Genomic DNA, 18,351 nt, shown 5'->3' with positions numbered 1-18,351 from the left:
GAATGCTTGTGCTTACGCTTATGTTTTTACTTACTCCGGTTTGCTGTTGTTTATGTATACATATATAGGTTTTGTATATATATATATATATATATATATATATATATATATATATATTTATATTATATTCACACCAGCAATCAAGTCGGGGGAAATTTGTTTCATTTGCTAGCAAAATAAACGAATAAACTGTTTGTTTCCTTTCCTGTAAACATCTACAACACATGAAAGCACCTCAATCAATTCGCTTTTCCCCTTTCGGAATGCTCGATTCATTAACCTTTTCATTTGCTAGCGAGCGAGGTTAGGAAGATACACGGTAGAAGGTACCAACTTAATCATTTCCACTGGTTTGTGTTGAACAACGTTGTGAACTAAACGCAAATCTAAACGAAACTCACTACACTACCACTATTTGTTGTGTGGTACAGTAGCGCAAACCATTTTCTTGTTTTTTTGCAGTCTAAAACAACACACAATGGAAAGTCCACAATACTGTAGTGCACACAGAAATTAAAGTTCGAAAAAAAAAACACCTGTCTTGGCATATGCAGTTGTTCTTGGACTAAAACATCAACATAGGTACGTGAGGTACGTAGTACCCGTTAACCCGTAAGCAAACGTCCGTCAAATCCGTTCCCCTAAGCTACTGTTGTATGTGTGTTGGTTTAAACCTTTCGGTTCGGAAGCGCAAAACGAAGAAACCACACGTATATTGACGCATGCCCTAAATGTCCCTTTCGATGTACGATCGTACGACACCCGGCACAACACTTATCGCTGCAGCCCGCTGCTACTGTGCAGGGCGACGGCTGCATCATCATAGTCGACCTCGGTTTCTTCCAGCTTGGCCGCACCGCTGCAGATGCGACACTTGCAGCACACGATACAGGGGGCGGCTAGCAGAAGGAGCGGCGAAGCCACCAGCAGCAGTATACCGAACCCGGCAAATATCCCAATCACCTGTGCCCGGTGCCACACGACCGATGCACGCGAATGACCGAGTTTGTTCTTGCACGGCCCTTTATCGTAGTGACGGAGAAGGAAATCATCCTGCGAATAGAAATGTCGTGTTATTTGAGGAACACCTGGGAAGCGTTTTTGCGAGCGTTTTGTGGAGCCATACTCACGTCCAGACTAGCGAGACAGTACCAGCAGAAGACGTGTTTGCAGCGTTTGCACATCATCTGCGCGCAGCCCTCGTCTTTCTCGATCGGGACGGTGCACATTGGGCAGCATTTGATGAGATCATTGTCGAACGGGATGCCCAAAGCGTCCGTTTGGCCGTCCACCGCCAGGCGGCGCGAATTCTCCTCGCAAGACATCGTTGGATGCCACTTGAAAAAAGAAGAAAAGAACATGTTACAATTGTTGTCCAATGCTGATTGTTACCATGGATTGAGTTGAGTTTTAATTGTAGAAAATATTTCAGTACATTCTCGAATGGCAAATACAGTAGTGTATACAGTATGATCCAAGTCCGGCATTATCCGTGACCGCTTGATGGGACAGGTGGGAGTTGGGAAGTTAAAGGTGTTAGCAACTTTCCATCTTGCGTACTGGAATACAAATTTCGTCCGAAGCAGTCACAAAAACATGGGTTTTGTTTGAAAACAAATTCTCCAATCTCCGATCGGACGGACGATAAAAGAGGCTTAGACGAAGTATGAAGACCATTTGTTTCAAAGCTTGTCTAAGTCTCTAATTGTGATATGTCCCACCGAAATATCGTGTGACGATCACCATCTAGAAGTAATCGAGGAGTTTTGCATCCTTGGTAGGATCGTCGGATTACCACCTAGCCAGCGAACCGTAACAAGGACTTACTATACAGGTATGTGGTAAAACAAAGACTAGCGAGAGGAATAACAGGCATGACCTACCAGGTCGTTACCACATGAAGAAAAGGCAGCGAACTCCAGAGGTGCATTTTTATGGATAATCGTGCTTTGGACTCATGGATGGATTCCTGTATGGATCAGGAAGACTTAATGCCATGCCAAATGCAGCATATATTGCAATGTGATACGTCTGGTAGTCCTTTATGGCCACGAGTCTTCAACGGTTAGTAGAAGAGTAGAGGGCTCTAAGACCTTTTTTGAGCGGCAGATGCTTTGGACTATTTTTAATGAAAATTTTCAACAGAAAAAATGACACTTCTTCTTTTTGGACCACTTATAGCTAGTAGAGCACTAATCCATTTCTAGGAAATTCGATTCATGACTGCTTTTCTTCATCTCCGACAGGTTAAGAACACCTAATCTAACCAACGATGCGATTCGCTCCTCTACACCTCGTGCTGAACGGGTCACTTACGAGGACCTTCCTGGTAGGACATGAATGAATCCGGCATTCTAATGACATGCCCCAGTCATCCGGCAATGACCACCATCAGGATGTCCGCTCCGCCAAACAGCGCCTCAGCTAGCTTGTGGTGCATTCTTCTGCTCGACGCGCTCAGAGCAAACAACATTGGACCACGAACTACCTGATCTGTACGGCATACCAGATATCCTGAAGATTGCGTAGTCCGGAATCGTTGATATGGTTCTACTGCATTATTCATAACTTTTGGAACAACCACAAATACAATTTTTAATATTTGCCCCGCTTCACACTCGGACGGTATTCCGATGTATGCGCGAACTTAATCCAAGATTCCGTATACAACATGTGATGAACACCATCAAGTGCAACTTACCGTCTTCTTACAGCCAGAACAGAAATCCTCCCGGCACGTAGGACAGTGTACGGCACAGGGTGACGGCATGCTGGAGGACGATGGTGACAGTGGCACGATTCGATCGGTACAAACCGTGGAGCCGGTTTGGTTAGCGCCTGCCTGGCCTGCCTGCTGATCCCTTGCGCCAACGAGACAAATTGTTTCACAGCCCGCTTTTGGGCACCAGGTCCGGAATCGGTCCAGTTCTACCTCTGTACAATGGAGAATACAATAATATTAAACATTAATCGTTACACGCAAATAAAAAAAGATAGCTTCATAGGAAGATAATCTCTGCCACCGAAAACTTATTTGACAGCCAAATCCCCAAGACAAACGCTGTGTAAGCTTCCGGTGAATAAGGAGAGGAACCTGCTCAGTCCTCGCTGGGGTGGTCAGAACGGATTAATGGTCCATAATAAATCAAAACCCACTGGGACTGGGTTGTTTATTTGCAGATGATTTGTATAAATTATTCATCCCATTTGGTGCTACCGTACACAAAACATGTCCAACCGCGTCGTCATTCGTAAATTGCCGACAACGCGTTGTGCGCCATGTGGTGACACATCCGGTGTGCGAATGTGCGCAGACTGACGTCGGTTGGCCGATTGATTTATCACTTTTGAGTGAAATATTTCATCAATCGATTGTTTGCTTTCTAATGTTACCGAGAAATCGGTGGAGCAATCGGTTGTGGTTTGTTAATAGCCACGCGAAAGAACGATATGTTAGAAGGGCGTTTACGATCTGCATTACGGTGCTACAGAGCTTTCGTCAGCACTTCGGTAGGATCGAATTCTTGTCGGATTAAATACTCTAACACCGAATGGAATATTTTAGTTAACAAACTGTACTGTGTCAATGTACTCAATCCTCTTCTATGATCATTTCTACATACTCCATCCATTATACTTTAACCCCACTTCCGAGACCACGGGATAAGTTCCGGGTTGGACATTTTTGTTCATCACTACCGTGAACTTTCACTTCTCTTTTTTTCTGCCTTCTTTTCTCCTCTGTGCGTGCCAAAAAAAAAGGTAAATTGGTAGAAGATTAAAAGGGGGTGGCATTAAGCTTTAACTACTTAACGACGTGTGAAGCGATGGAGCGTGGTGTTGTTAAAATTTTATTATTCCTCTGAACTATTTTTCGTGAAACATTGCAGGGAAAGAAGGAGATTGTATCAACGGTCCCTATTAAAATATTCACTAACATCACACGAGTGGTGTTCAGTATAGGAAAATTCTCTACAACTCTTTGCTTCAGTTGGGTGATGAATTTGCCTATCTCTACTGTTGTGTTCCCTTATGCAAACTACTTTAATCATGGAAAGTTAACAATAATGTTGAAAGAATATTCGGATTTGCGTGTGGTAAGATAAACGAAAAAGCACGAACTACTAGGTGTCGGTTTCTGTCTGCCACTCCAAGACCATAATATAAGTCAACCCAAATCTTGCCATATTCTGCCATGGTATCATCTTTTGTCATCCTGTGTGATATTTGTGAACAAGCGTCGTCGTAAACCTCGGGATAAAGATTACGTGGGAAAACCCCAAATGAGTAGGAAAGCTCTATCACGTCAAACGCAATTACTGATGTACATTTGGAGGCTTTTGAGGACATGCAAAAGTTCATCCCTTTCGGGGTTTAGGCTTAAACCCAAAATAAAAAGAGATAAAGGTATATAGACGCGGAAGTAGACATTCTTCCATAACACCTTGTCATGACATTCGAACACATGACTACACAGAACTATATCGGACGTAATGAATATCTGTAGCTATAGCTTTTAAATTCATGAAACCCTATATGAAAACCTCGCACAGTTGCAGGAGAAAAATTCTTGCTACTTTGAAGATGTAAGTAAAATGCCTTCGAACATTTCCGTCCTTAAAATCATTTTTGCCCGGAAAGAAGAGCGCCACCCGATGCTTACCTCTATTCAGTCGATAACGGTGGTGCTTCTCCACCAGGGATGATGAGGCCAGCGCCGTTATTTCCGCAATCGTTATGATGCCCTGGGCGGGACACATGGCATCCGGACAGGACACTTCGTATGCACCCTCGGAAATTTCAAACTCGATGTAGGCCGTCATGCACTGAGGAGTGAAAACGAATGAAACAGGGAAGACAAACGGTATTATTACGGTAATGTTGTTTGTTGGTTAGCAAAACTTAATCATTAAACATTATGATACACACGGATGCTCAGCAAAGATTCTATAATTAATTCTTTTAAGGTTTTTTTGTTGGTTTTTTTTACGGTTCCGTTTTTGCATCATTGCGCGATGACACGATAAACAAGTTTAAATGGTGAAGTAAATATGTTCAAAATTAAATCAATTAAAACAATTACTTCCAACCAGGGAGAGGATGGATGAAGTGATAGTAGGTTGAGTAATTATTTTAATTTTTCACATCCCCAAAAAGTAATGATTTGTCACAACCCCAAAAAGCCCACTCGTTCGCTCGTTGCCGTTTTGGCACCGCATCGTTCACAATCTTTCCAAGCCCTAATCCTGAATTACTCACATAACAGAAGGTTTGCCCTTCCTCTTTTTTCGATGGTACAGTCGAATGGTTCTCGTTATTAAATTTATCCTTTTAAATGCTGAAACATTTTCCTTTTTTTGTTGTTGTGAGGACTTTTTAAGGGGACTGAGTTCAGGGACGACCAGCATCCGAAGTGTCACGATTTGATGAGCGCCATTTAATCGTAATAAAGATGTAAAGTTAAAAAGCCTACAGCCCTCTACAGGGACTTGACCGTGGTGGGAAAGTGATATTTGTTTTAATGATACTCTGAAAGGCTTAATCAAAATGCTCATCGAGAAACTGACAAGGAAGTTTCTTAATGAGCGATGGCTCTATTGCTAGAAAGAGTATTTAAAGGATACGCAATTTAATGGGAAATTTGTAAATATAAAACAAATAATATAACGGAGAGATATAATATTTCATCACAATGTGTCATTAGTGCTCGATAGCTGTGATTACGGAATGATAATTGATACTTCGTGACTTTACCCTCAACCCCCCGGCAACCCTTCCAGCCTTGCCCGGACCATATGATGCAAATGTTCCGGACGATCGGACCGGGCCCTCGGCCAGCAACGTACAATTAAATTCATTGTATTTCCAGACTCTTGTCGACACGTCTAGTTGCCCTTTGATCGTCTTATTCACCATTTTCATCAAGTGTGATGTATTACTGCCTATCGAAACCGAGAACCGTTTCGTAACGCACCTATTGTCGTTTATCGACCGTTCATCAGATCGACTTTAAGGTGGCCGCTCAGTAATGTACCTCCGGCGCACTGGCAATGTTCTAACGCTTATCAAGATAAACGTCCCCAAAACGATCGACATGAAACGTTTAGCAATTGCCTGTCCACTGCCCTTTCGTGCAACCGACGGTGGTGTGCACCCGGTAATTGTTACACCAGTTCCGATTTGAAACGCCATGACGAACCGGACATTAGCCGCGAGATTTCAGCTGCAAGATAGCAAGGAGCGTGCGTACTATGCTACTGCAAAAGGGCCCTAAACGGCCAACGCTACGTGATTGTGCTATTGTGCATCGAAATTGCAAAACGATCAACACCCACCGACAGCCAGCCTGTGGACGGTTCCTCCATCCATACGATCGGTGATCGGCAAAGTTAATGCGGTGCTGCTTCAACTCTAGTGTAACATTCACACCGTTTATTAGACAAAAACGTACCCTCTAACTGCTTTCGCGATCAATCAAATTGGGCTGGGCAAAAAATAAGTGTTTCATAAGTTGGGCACGAGTCAATTAATTTCAATTCAATCAGATTTAAATTCTTTTTAATCTTCTACAAGAGGCACACCTTTCTAGAACGATCAGAGAGTTAGGAAACAAAATCATTGTACAATATTTGACAATATTCAGTTATGTTATGTATTGTTCTCCTCCCGTAGTTATATAGGCAATATAGGCAAAACCCAATTGATTATAGTGACACAAGAAAAATTGATTGGCATGGTACATGTCGTTTACAAAAATGTACAAAAATCCACGGATCATGATATAGATACAACTAAATTTTTTCACATTTTTAAAGACCATTAATTAAGCTATCCCTGTCGTGAGACATAATCTTTATTGTTCCCATCACTACTTACGAGTTGAGCTATTTTGAATATTTTTTTATTTTTTAACATAATTTAACTGATTTCGATCATACAACCGAAAAATAAGTTATGTTTTATGTGATCGCGCCTATAATTACATAACATAAAACTAATAGGAATTTATGATATACCATAAAAGATATATTAGTTAATATGTAAAATGTAAAATACACATTGCAAAATTAATAACTTACACCCATTTTCAATAGTAATACACATACTTAACATAACTAGGTGTATACCTGTTTATCGAAATTTACTTAAAATAATTCAGAGATGGATACATAATGTAATATATACGTGAGCACGTTTCATGTGCATCTAAAAATCTAAAAAGGGAAATAAAAATTCATACCTGATTAAGGTAACTTGTCGTTACTATGCCTAAAACTGAGTAAAGTGTCATAATTGAATAAATAAATATATCAAATAAATTTCAAAATTTCCAAAAAAATATTTTTAGTTCAAACTTGTTGAAATTAGCCTTCTGGTTTTTATTCATATTGTTAAATACATCAGTTAAGTCTAGAATCGTATTTTTTCTATGTGTCTATATTTACGTTAAGGGACAAAAACCGTTTTTTGATGTTGCAATAAATCATACAATAATGCTCGAAAAAAATGACAATTTTGGAAAGAGGTAAAATTGAATCAAACAACTTATTTAAACATTTTTTATAAGATATATAAAAACTTATATAAGGATTTTAAGTAAATTTCGAATAACAAATGTCCATTTAACTATGTTATGCACCGTATTGGATTGGATGAATTCAATTTGCTTGATCCTGATGTGTCTTGTTTATTCCGTTGTTGTGAAATATAACGTTGATGGTTCCGATAGAACAAAAAACTCGGTATAGTTACTATATACATTTTACAAATGCTTTCAATTCTTTTTATTCATGCTTTAGTTCTTTGCTGATTGAATCTTTCGCGACACTCAATGTTACCGTTGAGAGAACGTTTTATCAAGAGCTTCGGTTTTACGATTGCCGCAGTGGCTTAAGCGTCATTTTGCGGATCCGATAATCATCATCACATTTCACATCGAAACGAGTCATACCAAGCAAACGTTACTCGAGGCTGACTTCTGCATCGTCAGCATCATACATTCGTATCGATTAGGACTTCCCAAAAAATACTTCGGCCTTTCGCGTCCGTAAAGTTTGTTTATCTTAAAAAAAACGTATTCTACATAAACATGGCAACTGAAAAAGACGAACAACATAATCCAAAACCAACATCCTGCATGTTGAGCAGTCAAGTTCTGGGTTGGCCTTTAATGACGTGCACAGTTAAAAGATGATGACGATACCGTCAAAGCATCCTGTAAGCTTAGACGAAACGAACGCTGCTCCAGTCTACTCGTTGAGACCACTTAGTCAAATTGTTTAGCTAAGACTCGGTAATCCAAACCGACCCATCGGATTGGCGAAGAGCGGGTGGTAGACATGCCATTGCGATGCGATGCCATTGAACGCTGCGGAGTAAAAACTTCTTGGAATGTCGGCCCGATATATGACACTCAAGTGCCGTATCGTGTGATATGAAGATGGTGTACCGAAAAGAAAAACATCCTTATCTGCTGCCGTACCGCACGGTGGAGAGGAAACGGCGAAGTTTAATAATGTCTCAGGTCGTCAGGGCACACATAGAAGCACCAGAGCTGTACATTAAATTACAACGACAGTATACTACGGATGTTTATTGCATCTCGAAACTGCTAAGAAATACGGTTCACGTTCCATACCACGCTATCGTTTGAAACGACTGAATGAATATTCGATTAAATGATCGCCCTGAAAAGGGTGCACCATACATGGTGCAATTTATTCCATAGCCGGTAAAACAAAAGCGGAAGAGGCGAACGTAAGCTTCACCGGTGAAGGATCTGCCATCAATAGGATCACGTCGTAATTGGAGAATTTATGGTTCAGTTCCATTCAGAAGCCCGCGGGAAAGTATTCGTGGCCCGTAAAGCAGTTTCTATTCTATCCGTTCAGAATATTAAATTAAACGTATCGGGTGCTAGAAACTGCAGAATAGTTGGAGTAAACCCATTGATCATCCAGTGTTGCGGACGGGTGAGAAAGATTGGCTCGTGCAAGCGGAACATACGATGTCTGCGGAGTTGAACCGGATGCATTGATGCTGAATTTTCATCATTTATATCGAGAATGAATGGTATTTTAATATGAGCCGTAACTTTCATAAACTTTCAAATGTTGATAACAAAGTAGATTCAAAATAGCTTAGAAACGAACATTAAATTACTGAAATTGTATAAAAAAAAGTTTAAATAAAAAAAAACACCAAATTTAAAACACGAAAAAAATATATACATCACATCAAACCGAAATTGCGAACACATTTCAAATATTCATTCGCGCCATGTGTTCGTTGTTCTTCAAGGGTTAACACAAAGGGAGCACTCTTGAACCAGTGGTTATAGACGGTAGCTCTCAAACGATGACTGTCAAAGCGGTGTTGCCCGCCAAAACAAACACAACCTGTCTGACGTTCGTGCTAGTTGTGCGTGCTTGCGGTTCATTCGTTGCCAGAACGGCAGTCGCATTTGGCCTTTTACGTTGTGTTGTTTGTTCAAAGTTTTGTAAAGATGGATACGAACGTAAAGTCTAACCTGCCATGGGTAGAAAAATATCGCCCGGCCAAACTAACGGACCTTATTTCGCACGAGGAAATCATTGGCACAAGTAAGTAAAAAGAGTTGGGGTAGTAACACTGGGCCTCTTGAGGCTAGAAGCTTTAATGTTCGCATGTTTGCTTGACCGCTTTTTTACCTTCTTTCAATAGTCAACAAATTCATCAAGGAAGAACAGTTACCACATCTGTTGTTTTACGGGCCTCCAGGAACGGGCAAAACTAGTACTATCCTTGCCTGTGCCCGACAGCTGTACAAACCGCAATCCTTCGGTTCGATGGTGCTCGAACTGAATGCGTCCGACGATCGTGGTATCAACATAGTGCGTGGCCAAATTTTGGATTTCGCTTCTACGAAAACCATATTCAAGGGTGGATATAAGCTGATCATATTAGATGAAGCCGATGCCATGACTAATGACGCGCAAAATGCGCTCAGGCGCATCATCGAAAAGTATACGGAGAATGTGCGATTCTGCATTATTTGCAACTACCTCAGCAAAATCATTCCGGCCATCCAGTCGCGCTGTACACGGTTCCGTTTCGCACCACTGTCGCCTGATCAGATTCTCCCCCGGTTAGAGCACGTTATCGAAGCGGAAGGGTAAGAGCAAACGAATAACAAACAAGAGGTTCAGTGTCGATGAGATACATTTATATAAGCTATTTATTTGTTTAGAATCGACGTGACTGACGATGGCAAAAAGGCACTCATGACTCTAGCTGGTGGCGATATGAGAAAAGTGCTCAACGTCCTCCAAAGCACCTGGATGGCGTATAAAAAAGTGACGGAGGTGAACGTGTACAACTGCGTTGGGCATCCTCTAAAAGAGGACATCAATGACATTATATTCTGGTTGCTTAACGAGGAATCATTCAAAACATGCTATGAAAGTACGTTTGCTTTTAACGCGGTAAGTGTCGAAGAGAATAATAATTTGCGTCATTTATATTACAGAAATTCAGCTGCTTAAGACACAGAAAGGTTTGGCGTTGGAAGACATTTTAACGGAGATACATTTGGTTGTTAATCGATTGGAAATTCCACCACGAGTGTCCTCCCAGTTGCTAATCAATTTGGCATCGATTGAAGAACGGTTAGCAGATGGGTGCGTCGAAAAGCCTCAGATAACAGCTTTAATAGCAGCGTTCAGCAAAGTGCGCAGTTTAGTTGTTTAGTGTTTTGAGTATATCACTATTAAATGAAAACATATTCTACCGCTTCGAAGGTCACAAAAAAGTCACATTGGTTAAATTACCTTGAAGGCAAATTATAGCCGAAAAGCGTTAAACTTTCTAATGTAATCTTCTCGATTGGTGAAATAATACAAGAATAATGTTAAATCCCAATCAAACGAATCTGATTTGCGTATCACAAAAACTTAAAAATCTAATTTTCTTGAGAATTAACCCTGCTTTTGATTATACAGCAATCTCGTTATGCTTAATATACAAAATAAATAAATTAATCAATCTGTTTTGCATTACTACAGAACGAACTAACAAGGATGGAATGAATTATTTTCATTTTTTTTTTATTCAATATGGACGGCCAGACCGTATTACTTGATTTATTTTCATTTGTAGATAATCTAAAACTGAATTCAGTGCACTATTCACCCGGTTGCTAAGCATACATTACAAAGAAACGTTCATTGTACAAGAATGTTCCATAGAAAACAAGCCATTCAATTGTGTTGTGGGTTATGCATTTTTTTAATCAATTCCACCGTCTACGTTCAGATTTGCAAGGGCGTTGGAACGGTATCCTGGATCCTACGCAACTTCGCAGAAAGAATAGTGTGGAGAAAATAAAAAAAAACTAGGCCATTCATTTCACACTGAATGCAATGTACAGCGACCGAGCGATTGAGAGTAAATGAACAAATTCATACTGTTAAACCACGTTCCCTATCCCCCAAGATATCGTTTTAAAATGCCATATCCGAGTGCCGCTGTTCGGAATCTTAAATCACACCAAACACTCTGGTAGGGCTGTGCATGCCAACATTGGCTCCCAGACCCGAGACGAAAGATCGAAGGCAGCAGCGAAAAAATGTGCACCGAAATCGTAATACTGCAGCAGAGCAGTGAGCAAAGTGAGAACAGGAAAGAATTCAAATAAAAAAGGAAAACTTTCCGCAATATCGTTCCGAATAAGTCGCTTCATCGCCGTTCCCGGAAGGGTAGAGAAGGCAACCAATGTCCTACGTAATCTGCTTAAAAAGACCCTATGTACCCTCCAGAGCGTGTAAGTGGGGTTCATTTAATTTTCCTATTTTTTGTTGTACTTGCTCATCATTTCCTTTCATCGGTTCGAGTGTGTGAAGAAGGAATTGAAACTGACCTTCGGGGGGATTTTTTTTCGGTCTACTATTTTTACACACAAACAACTTGATCTTGCAATGCAAACAATTAAAAAAGTTTCAATTACTTGAGCTAAGTAGCGGCAAAAAAGGATGAAATTGTTGTAAAGTGTTTCTTTTGTTGGTTTCATTTGCCGTGGGGCATCCTTTTTGTGTTTCTATATTTACTTAAACAGAAACCGTGTTATTTCTTGCATTCGAGATCGGTAGAATAATATTTTATTTGTTTTATAGAGAAATTCTTCTTTGCTTCATTACATTGCTTGATATTATCTTACAGAGATATAAGTTTACAATGTGGCGCTTTATTGCTCTTTCTCGAATTAGATTTCTTCCAAGAACTGTACATATTGCCCAGCATGGCGCACTGTTATGGCTCTTCGCTCAGTTAGGCTGAATAATAACATTGCATGCGACAACTTGCCAGGGTTGAGCTCTCTTCGGACCTACTGTTGAAGGTAGGGACGGGCTTAATACTGCTTCATTGTGTCGTTTGAGTACGGCAACTTCAACCCCAAAACGCACGAAACCAAGAACACACACAGCACATCATTAGAGACTAGAATGTTGCTGACTGTTGGATTAATTTACACCGGTTCTACTAGCAAAACTATTCAGAACGATACTAAAAGGAAGAACGCTAGATGGTTCTGCTTGGATGAGGAACAAGCTCCCGTTTCTGTGTGCTTCAGGGCATATGATGGAGGCGCATGGCGTATGCATAATCTCATTGCACAGTCAACGTACAAAATACACACACACACACAGACGATAGTATATACATCTGCACTTAGAAATTGTGTTGGAACTCCATGGCACACGGGGCTTCTCATCTTAGTTGCCAAGTCCGTGCACTGAGCACTTCTTAAGCAGTTCACTGACATCACCGGCACACACCCACTTGAACGCTCAACATGGTCGCGAAGACGACCGTGTAGCGTGTGTTGTGTGCCATGGAACAAAATCTTCTTGACATTATTCCATGGCATGAAGTGTTGTGTTTGGCGTGTTGAATAATTTAGCCAGCGTTTTGTAGTCTCTATTGCAAGATACAGAATAGAAGAGAAAGTGTTGTGCACGTACTGATAAAACTTTATGCACAATTAATGCACATGAAAGTGTTCAGCTACATTTACAATACCAATACAATACAATCAAAGCAAAGTAAATTGGTTTAAGCTGTTTATATTGTTATTTGTGCATAAAAAGCTTTTTCAGAAACGCACATTAGGACGATTTTTTTATGACCAATTGAATTGTGGCAAAATCGTTTTACTTCTTCATGATTTAATATACTTCTGATATGATAATAATAATAATCTGTCTTATAACAACCTATTGATGACTTTCCTAACACGAAGCTGATTGGGTAGGGCCAGTCCTTAATACGGGTTAGCCGAATCAGATGTAATCGAACCACAAATTTTGCTACCTAAGACCAAGGAGTAGTCTTATTGAGAAAAACTCAATTCAACAAATTCAATTCAAAAACTGCTTCGTAATGCAGCGGCGAAGGATTGGTTAAGCTTCATTAGATAAACAAAAAAAAACAAATTAAACCAATGAAAACAGTGAGTAAACACATTCTATTAATAGCACACTTTCCAATCGTTTCCAATGGTAATGTGTAGCCCACCTTATCAAAAAATCCTTAATGATAACAATGACGAGAATTCAGAAGCCCTGTTTTTGCGTTTATTTAAAACATGCGCAGTACAGCGAACACGACTTTGATGAGTTTTTGACAAGACAGTAACAGCAGGCGCACCGGTGAATAAGAATGTCTGTTAAGCCTTGCAATTCGTCAAATGGCAAATATTTGCCCTCACGCAAACCGGTTCGTAACCGGAATCTTGCCGTTAATTTTGGTTTATACCGCAAACCTGACCGACTTAAGAATGCTGTGAATGGATGGCTGCACTTCGTTTATAGAGATACTGGCTAACCCCATCCATAAAACTTATCACACCGACATCTTTATGCTTTCAACGACACTACCTGGTGTGTGCACACAGGTCGAGGCGGAAGAACTAGAAATACTGGAAAAGATCATAAGCTGAAAGGGTATGGGCGGGTTGGAGTATGATTACCACCAGTACGATATCCCAGCAGTTCTGGGATGTCCGAGATACCCGGAGTACAAGCTAATAACACAATTGCTTCTGACTCACCACCATGTCCGGATGGTGTTTTGCTTCCACTCGATATTACCCAAAGTCGTAAATGAAAGTGTCTCCCAAGGAGGAATGGAAGACGGAATTATGGGATGTAATTTACTCGCGACATGGATTTTATTACATGCCCTTAGTGCACACAGTACCCCAGTGCTGGCAAATCCCAATTGTGCGGGATGCTCCATTTGTTCGGTTTTATTAGCACCATTCATAATGTGGTCTTCACTTTTATTAGCACGCCGAGCTTTGTACCCTCAAAACAACTGATACTACGACACACACCTTGTGATGATGGGGCGTCGTATACAGAGATTGTACAACGGGGGATACGTGCGAATAAGACGTACCTCTTTTTATCCACTGCGAAAGGGGGAAATGTAGATCCTCGCGCACGAATATCGTCATTTATTTATGATGCGAAATGTTTGTATTTCTCAACCCCCGTCAGCCGCCGCTGCTGCCTTAATACTTTTCTGCACAACTGTTAACTGCTTCCTGGTCGTGCCCACACCAACACACGGGAGACTCCGAATGTGTGCGCTCAACACTCAATGACTCCTCACAACGCCGGATGCAGCGATACCGGTTTTCACGAACCGGCCATCACACGCAAGGAGATGGCGCGGTGTACTACAGTTATCTTGTGCGCGACCTGCCCCTCATTACACCCGTCTCATCCGTGGAACGTGTGTCGCCCCTCCTCCCTCCTCAACGCCCAACGGTAGGTACGCGATCCTTCCGTAATAGGGTAGGATCGAATAAGAGGCGACGTTAAGTGTAAAGCCAACTATATCTGTAATCGAGGATCGCGCAAGATAGAAAGAGAGCACACGCAACGGAAGTTCGATGGCATAAAACGGTACTTGTCGTGCTGGAGGCTATCCGTCATTTAATACCGCCGGCCAGCTATCGTATCACTCTCTCGGCACGCACAATGTGCCACTCTATTGCTGTGGAGTTGCTGACCGTACCACATATTTCTCGACGCAATGACATTCAATTAAACTTCAACTGTATTGGGGAAATAAGAAACATACTTAGCAGACAGTACAACATCACGCTGGGGTTTCTCCCCAGCCACAAGTCATTATTGGAGTCTGGGTTATTTTGCGGACATTCAAGTCGTTTGTCCAATTCCAACTGGAGTTGGAAATTTTGCACATCAGAACAAGTGCTCTAAGGTGTTTTTGCTGTTGTACATGTTTCAAACTTACCTCGGTGCAGAACGAGCATGCACACTGCGTGATACGTGTCAGGTTCTCGGCACTGAACTCTCCAAGGCACAGTTTGCAGGTGAACTTAATCGTAGGCGTTAAGGCCTTTGTCGTTGTCAGCGTTGCGCTGCTGTTGATCGGTGATACCGGTACCAGCTGCTGCGTGGGACTAGGGGCAAACATAACGGTTTTGGACGAGACAGATGCACCGGCCGGACTACCGGTTGCGGAGTTTGGGCTCGGCGACGAGGCCCCGGACGAGGATGACGACGGTGTGGCCGATGAGCTGGGCGACGACGCACCCGAGGACGAGCTGGATGAGGAGCAGCTGGTGGTGGTTAACCGCAGCAGATTGCCCACGTACTTCCGCTTCGAGCCGCCATCGATCGAAGCTTTTTTCGGTTTCGGTACATCAGGCGGTTCGTTTTCGTCGTGTGAACCGCCGAAGGGTACGGGCACGAACGCACCGTTGGAGGCGTTGAGCGAGTAGCGCGAACCAGCCGCGGCCAGTGAAAGAAGACTAGAACAACGGGAACAGGTTGCTACCGAGGCGCAGTTACGCAGCCGGTTAAGCGGCCGTATTGGTTCCAACGTTTGGGAGGTTGCGTTTGTGAGTGCCAGCACGGTTTCACACTTCCGCAACCCGCCGGGCCCTCCGGTCCCCTTCAGACCACCGATTGTGAGCAATCCAGGACCACCGGTACACTCGCCAGAGGACGCCATCTGACTATCCAGCAGTAGAGGCGTCGTTTTCGGGGACGCTAGACTGTTGCAGCTAACGTCTCGCTTCAGCAGCGGCACTACCGACCACAGCTTCTGATGCACGGATGACAGCGAGGTGGTTGAGATGTTCAACCGGCTGCGCGTTATTTCGGCAAGATTGTGCTCGGACGGGCTCTTGCTGATTTTGATTTCCGGCGAGCTGAGCAGCGGTGGCGGCGGTGGTGGCGGTGCTGCCGGAGGTGGCTCTTTCGATGGCCGCCGCCCGACGAGATTCTTGAGAAATGCTTCGAAGCGCCGTTTGCGAGGTACCGGACCACCGCTCAGTGCACCTGTGTGGGGGCTGCTTTCGCCGTTCCCACCACCGCCAACTCCACTGACCACACCTACCGCGCCTACCCCACTCGTGGGCACCATAGGGGACGATTGGATCCAGCTCGATGGACCCCGTCGGAGCCCCTGGCCGGAGCCCCCGAGTGAGGTAGGACGTGTTGCCCTCGACGGCACAATCTGAGGCGAGTGCTGCTCCAGCAGGGACACGGACTCATGTGTCCCATTCGCAAGGTGGTGATTCCTTAGCCCAGCCAGGTTGTGAATAATGGAGGCAAAATCCTGCACAGAGCATAACATTGTAATCAATTATTTTGTCGCCACTGACCAATTTCTGCAATTCAAAAAGAACATATCAAGAACACCTACCTTTCCTAAATCTGCACCCCTCCTTCCTCCTAAGCCAGATTCTTCTTGGAGAATATCGTATCCCGGTGCGTTCCAGGAGTGACGAAATTTGTTGGGTGTATCACCTCTACTCCGCCGTCCACACTCGAGTACGCCGGAGAACTGTGCCGTTCTGTTATCACTACTACCAGCAGCAGGCGATAAACCGATTGGCCACTGTAAGCTGCGCCTTTTCACTTCCCGTTTCTCACTATTTTCTACACTTTTCCCTAACCAATCTCCACTTAGTCGCACACGGCGACGAAGAAGCACTTTGGATGCACCGCACGAAGAACCGGTCGCGGATGACGTTAAATCGCGATCACTCGATTTACGGGCGATCGTCGCTGTCGCACTACTAGTATCTTCCGGAACTTTTTTTCTCGTAAATACCAGGGTCGTTTTCTTCTTCTGAAGTGCTATGGTCGGTGCACGGCCATCTTCATCCACCACAAGTAGCGGACAGTGCTCGTCTACTTGATCGAGCTGGTTCACTATGACACTTTTGCGCACTACCCCTCCTTTCGACAGTTCGTTGCTACTTTCTTCTTCTTCACCACTATCGGACTCAGATTCACACACGGTGGGCTGAGCACTGTGGCCAATTGGTTTCGTACTGGGCGCTCTTTCACACACACTTATTTCCACCCGCTTAAAAGACCCGGGCGGCGGTTTGCCCGGCACAGGCTGGTTTACGATTTTGGTATAGTTCGCACCACCACCGGCATTCGTCGTGACTACCGCGGACAGCCGGCTCAGATTGTTACCATCGCTCGAAACGCGTTTCAACCGAATGAACTTGTTCACCGATGTGAACGTATCGCACAGCGTACCTTGCGTACGGCTGCCACTATCAAACGCGCTAACGCTGGAACCACTACTACTACCAACACAGTCGGTGACACCACTTCCTGCAGTGATGATGCTGCACTGTGAGTGCTGCTGCACCGAACCTGATGACGCTGCCGACAGCACGTCAAGTGTGTCCGCTTGCGGGCGCCGTTCGGATGTTTCACTGCGTCTCAAGCTTAGATTTTTCACCAGTATCTCACTCAAATCACACGACAGTGTTTTCAGCGATGTTGTACGGTTTGCTTCGGAAAGAAACTCCTTTCTGCGTATCAAACGACCCCCACTGGAACTGCCCCCTATACCGTCACCAACGGTATTCGGTAGATCAACACTGCGAATCGAAACCACGGGTACGGAAGAACGACACGGTGCTGCGGTAGAGGGTGCCACCAGCGTTGGCGCTGACGGTGCAACAACGGCTGCGATAGTTGTAGATGTCATCGCTGTATGGACGGTAGCAGAGGGGAAAAGGAAAGGACACGATGGTGTCTACGGAGTTGACCAATTCGATTTCCTTACTAACATCAGTGTTCGCAGTGTCTAGCGAGATGACGAATAATGCGTCTTCTGTCGGTGGCTTGGCCTGATGGATATAAAAATTTAATAATTAATTAGAATGAAAAATAGAACAATACAACGACGGGGAATTGAGAATTTTGATCTTGGACTTGCAAGCTTTGGGTTTACCAGTAAGTTTCCAGTGTTTAACAAACTACAGGGCGCCTCCATTGAGATACGGATTGGAATTCGTTATCTCTG

General features: G+C 43.2%; 2 protein-coding genes across 2 annotated transcripts; one reads left to right on the top strand and one right to left on the bottom strand.

The window, feature by feature from the left end:
* Positions 1 to 774: 774 nt before the first annotated feature.
* Positions 775 to 18,033, bottom strand: LOC128715587 (uncharacterized). Its single transcript, XM_053810495.1, has 6 exons — positions 16,723 to 18,033; positions 15,304 to 16,635; positions 4,664 to 4,826; positions 2,702 to 2,934; positions 1,131 to 1,337; positions 775 to 1,053 (listed from the first exon to the last, which is right to left on the bottom strand). The coding sequence occupies exons 1-6, from the start codon at positions 18,031 to 18,033 to the stop codon at positions 775 to 777; spliced, it is 3,525 nt and encodes a 1,174-aa protein (XP_053666470.1).
* Positions 9,506 to 10,728, top strand: LOC128715588 (replication factor C subunit 5). The gene is made up of 4 exons (XM_053810496.1): positions 9,506 to 9,602; positions 9,703 to 10,153; positions 10,229 to 10,443; positions 10,508 to 10,728. Exons 1-4 carry the CDS (start codon positions 9,506 to 9,508, stop codon positions 10,726 to 10,728), a joined length of 984 nt encoding a protein of 327 aa, XP_053666471.1.
* Positions 18,034 to 18,351: the final 318 nt, after the last annotated feature.

This window comes from Anopheles marshallii, chromosome 3, assembly GCF_943734725.1.
Source record: "Anopheles marshallii chromosome 3, idAnoMarsDA_429_01, whole genome shotgun sequence".
NCBI classification, from domain to species: Eukaryota; Metazoa; Arthropoda; class Insecta; order Diptera; family Culicidae; genus Anopheles; species Anopheles marshallii.
The sequence above is the reverse complement of the archived record's forward strand: the minus strand, read 5'-3'. Positions and strand labels throughout refer to the sequence as shown.

Bases quoted from the DNA above. Each gene is read 5' to 3' on its own strand.
- LOC128715588 (XM_053810496.1), top strand. From the start codon at position 9,506: ATGGATACGAACGTAAAGTCTAACCTGCCATGGGTAGAAAAATATCGC. The intron at 9,603-9,702 runs GTAAGTAAAAAG...TTCTTTCAATAG, and splicing joins CGAGGAAATCATTGGCACAA to TCAACAAATTCATCAAGGAA. The intron at 10,154-10,228 runs GTAAGAGCAAAC...TTATTTGTTTAG, and splicing joins CACGTTATCGAAGCGGAAGG to AATCGACGTGACTGACGATG.
- LOC128715587 (XM_053810495.1), bottom strand. From the start codon at position 18,033: ATGACATCTACAACTATCGCAGCCGTTGTTGCACCGTCAGCGCCAACG. The intron at 4,827-15,303 runs GTAAGTTTGAAA...TTCACTCCTCAG, and splicing joins CATGCTCGTTCTGCACCGAG to TGCATGACGGCCTACATCGA. The intron at 1,338-2,701 runs GTAAGTTGCACT...TCTTTTTTCAAG, and splicing joins GTTCTGGCTGTAAGAAGACG to TGGCATCCAACGATGTCTTG.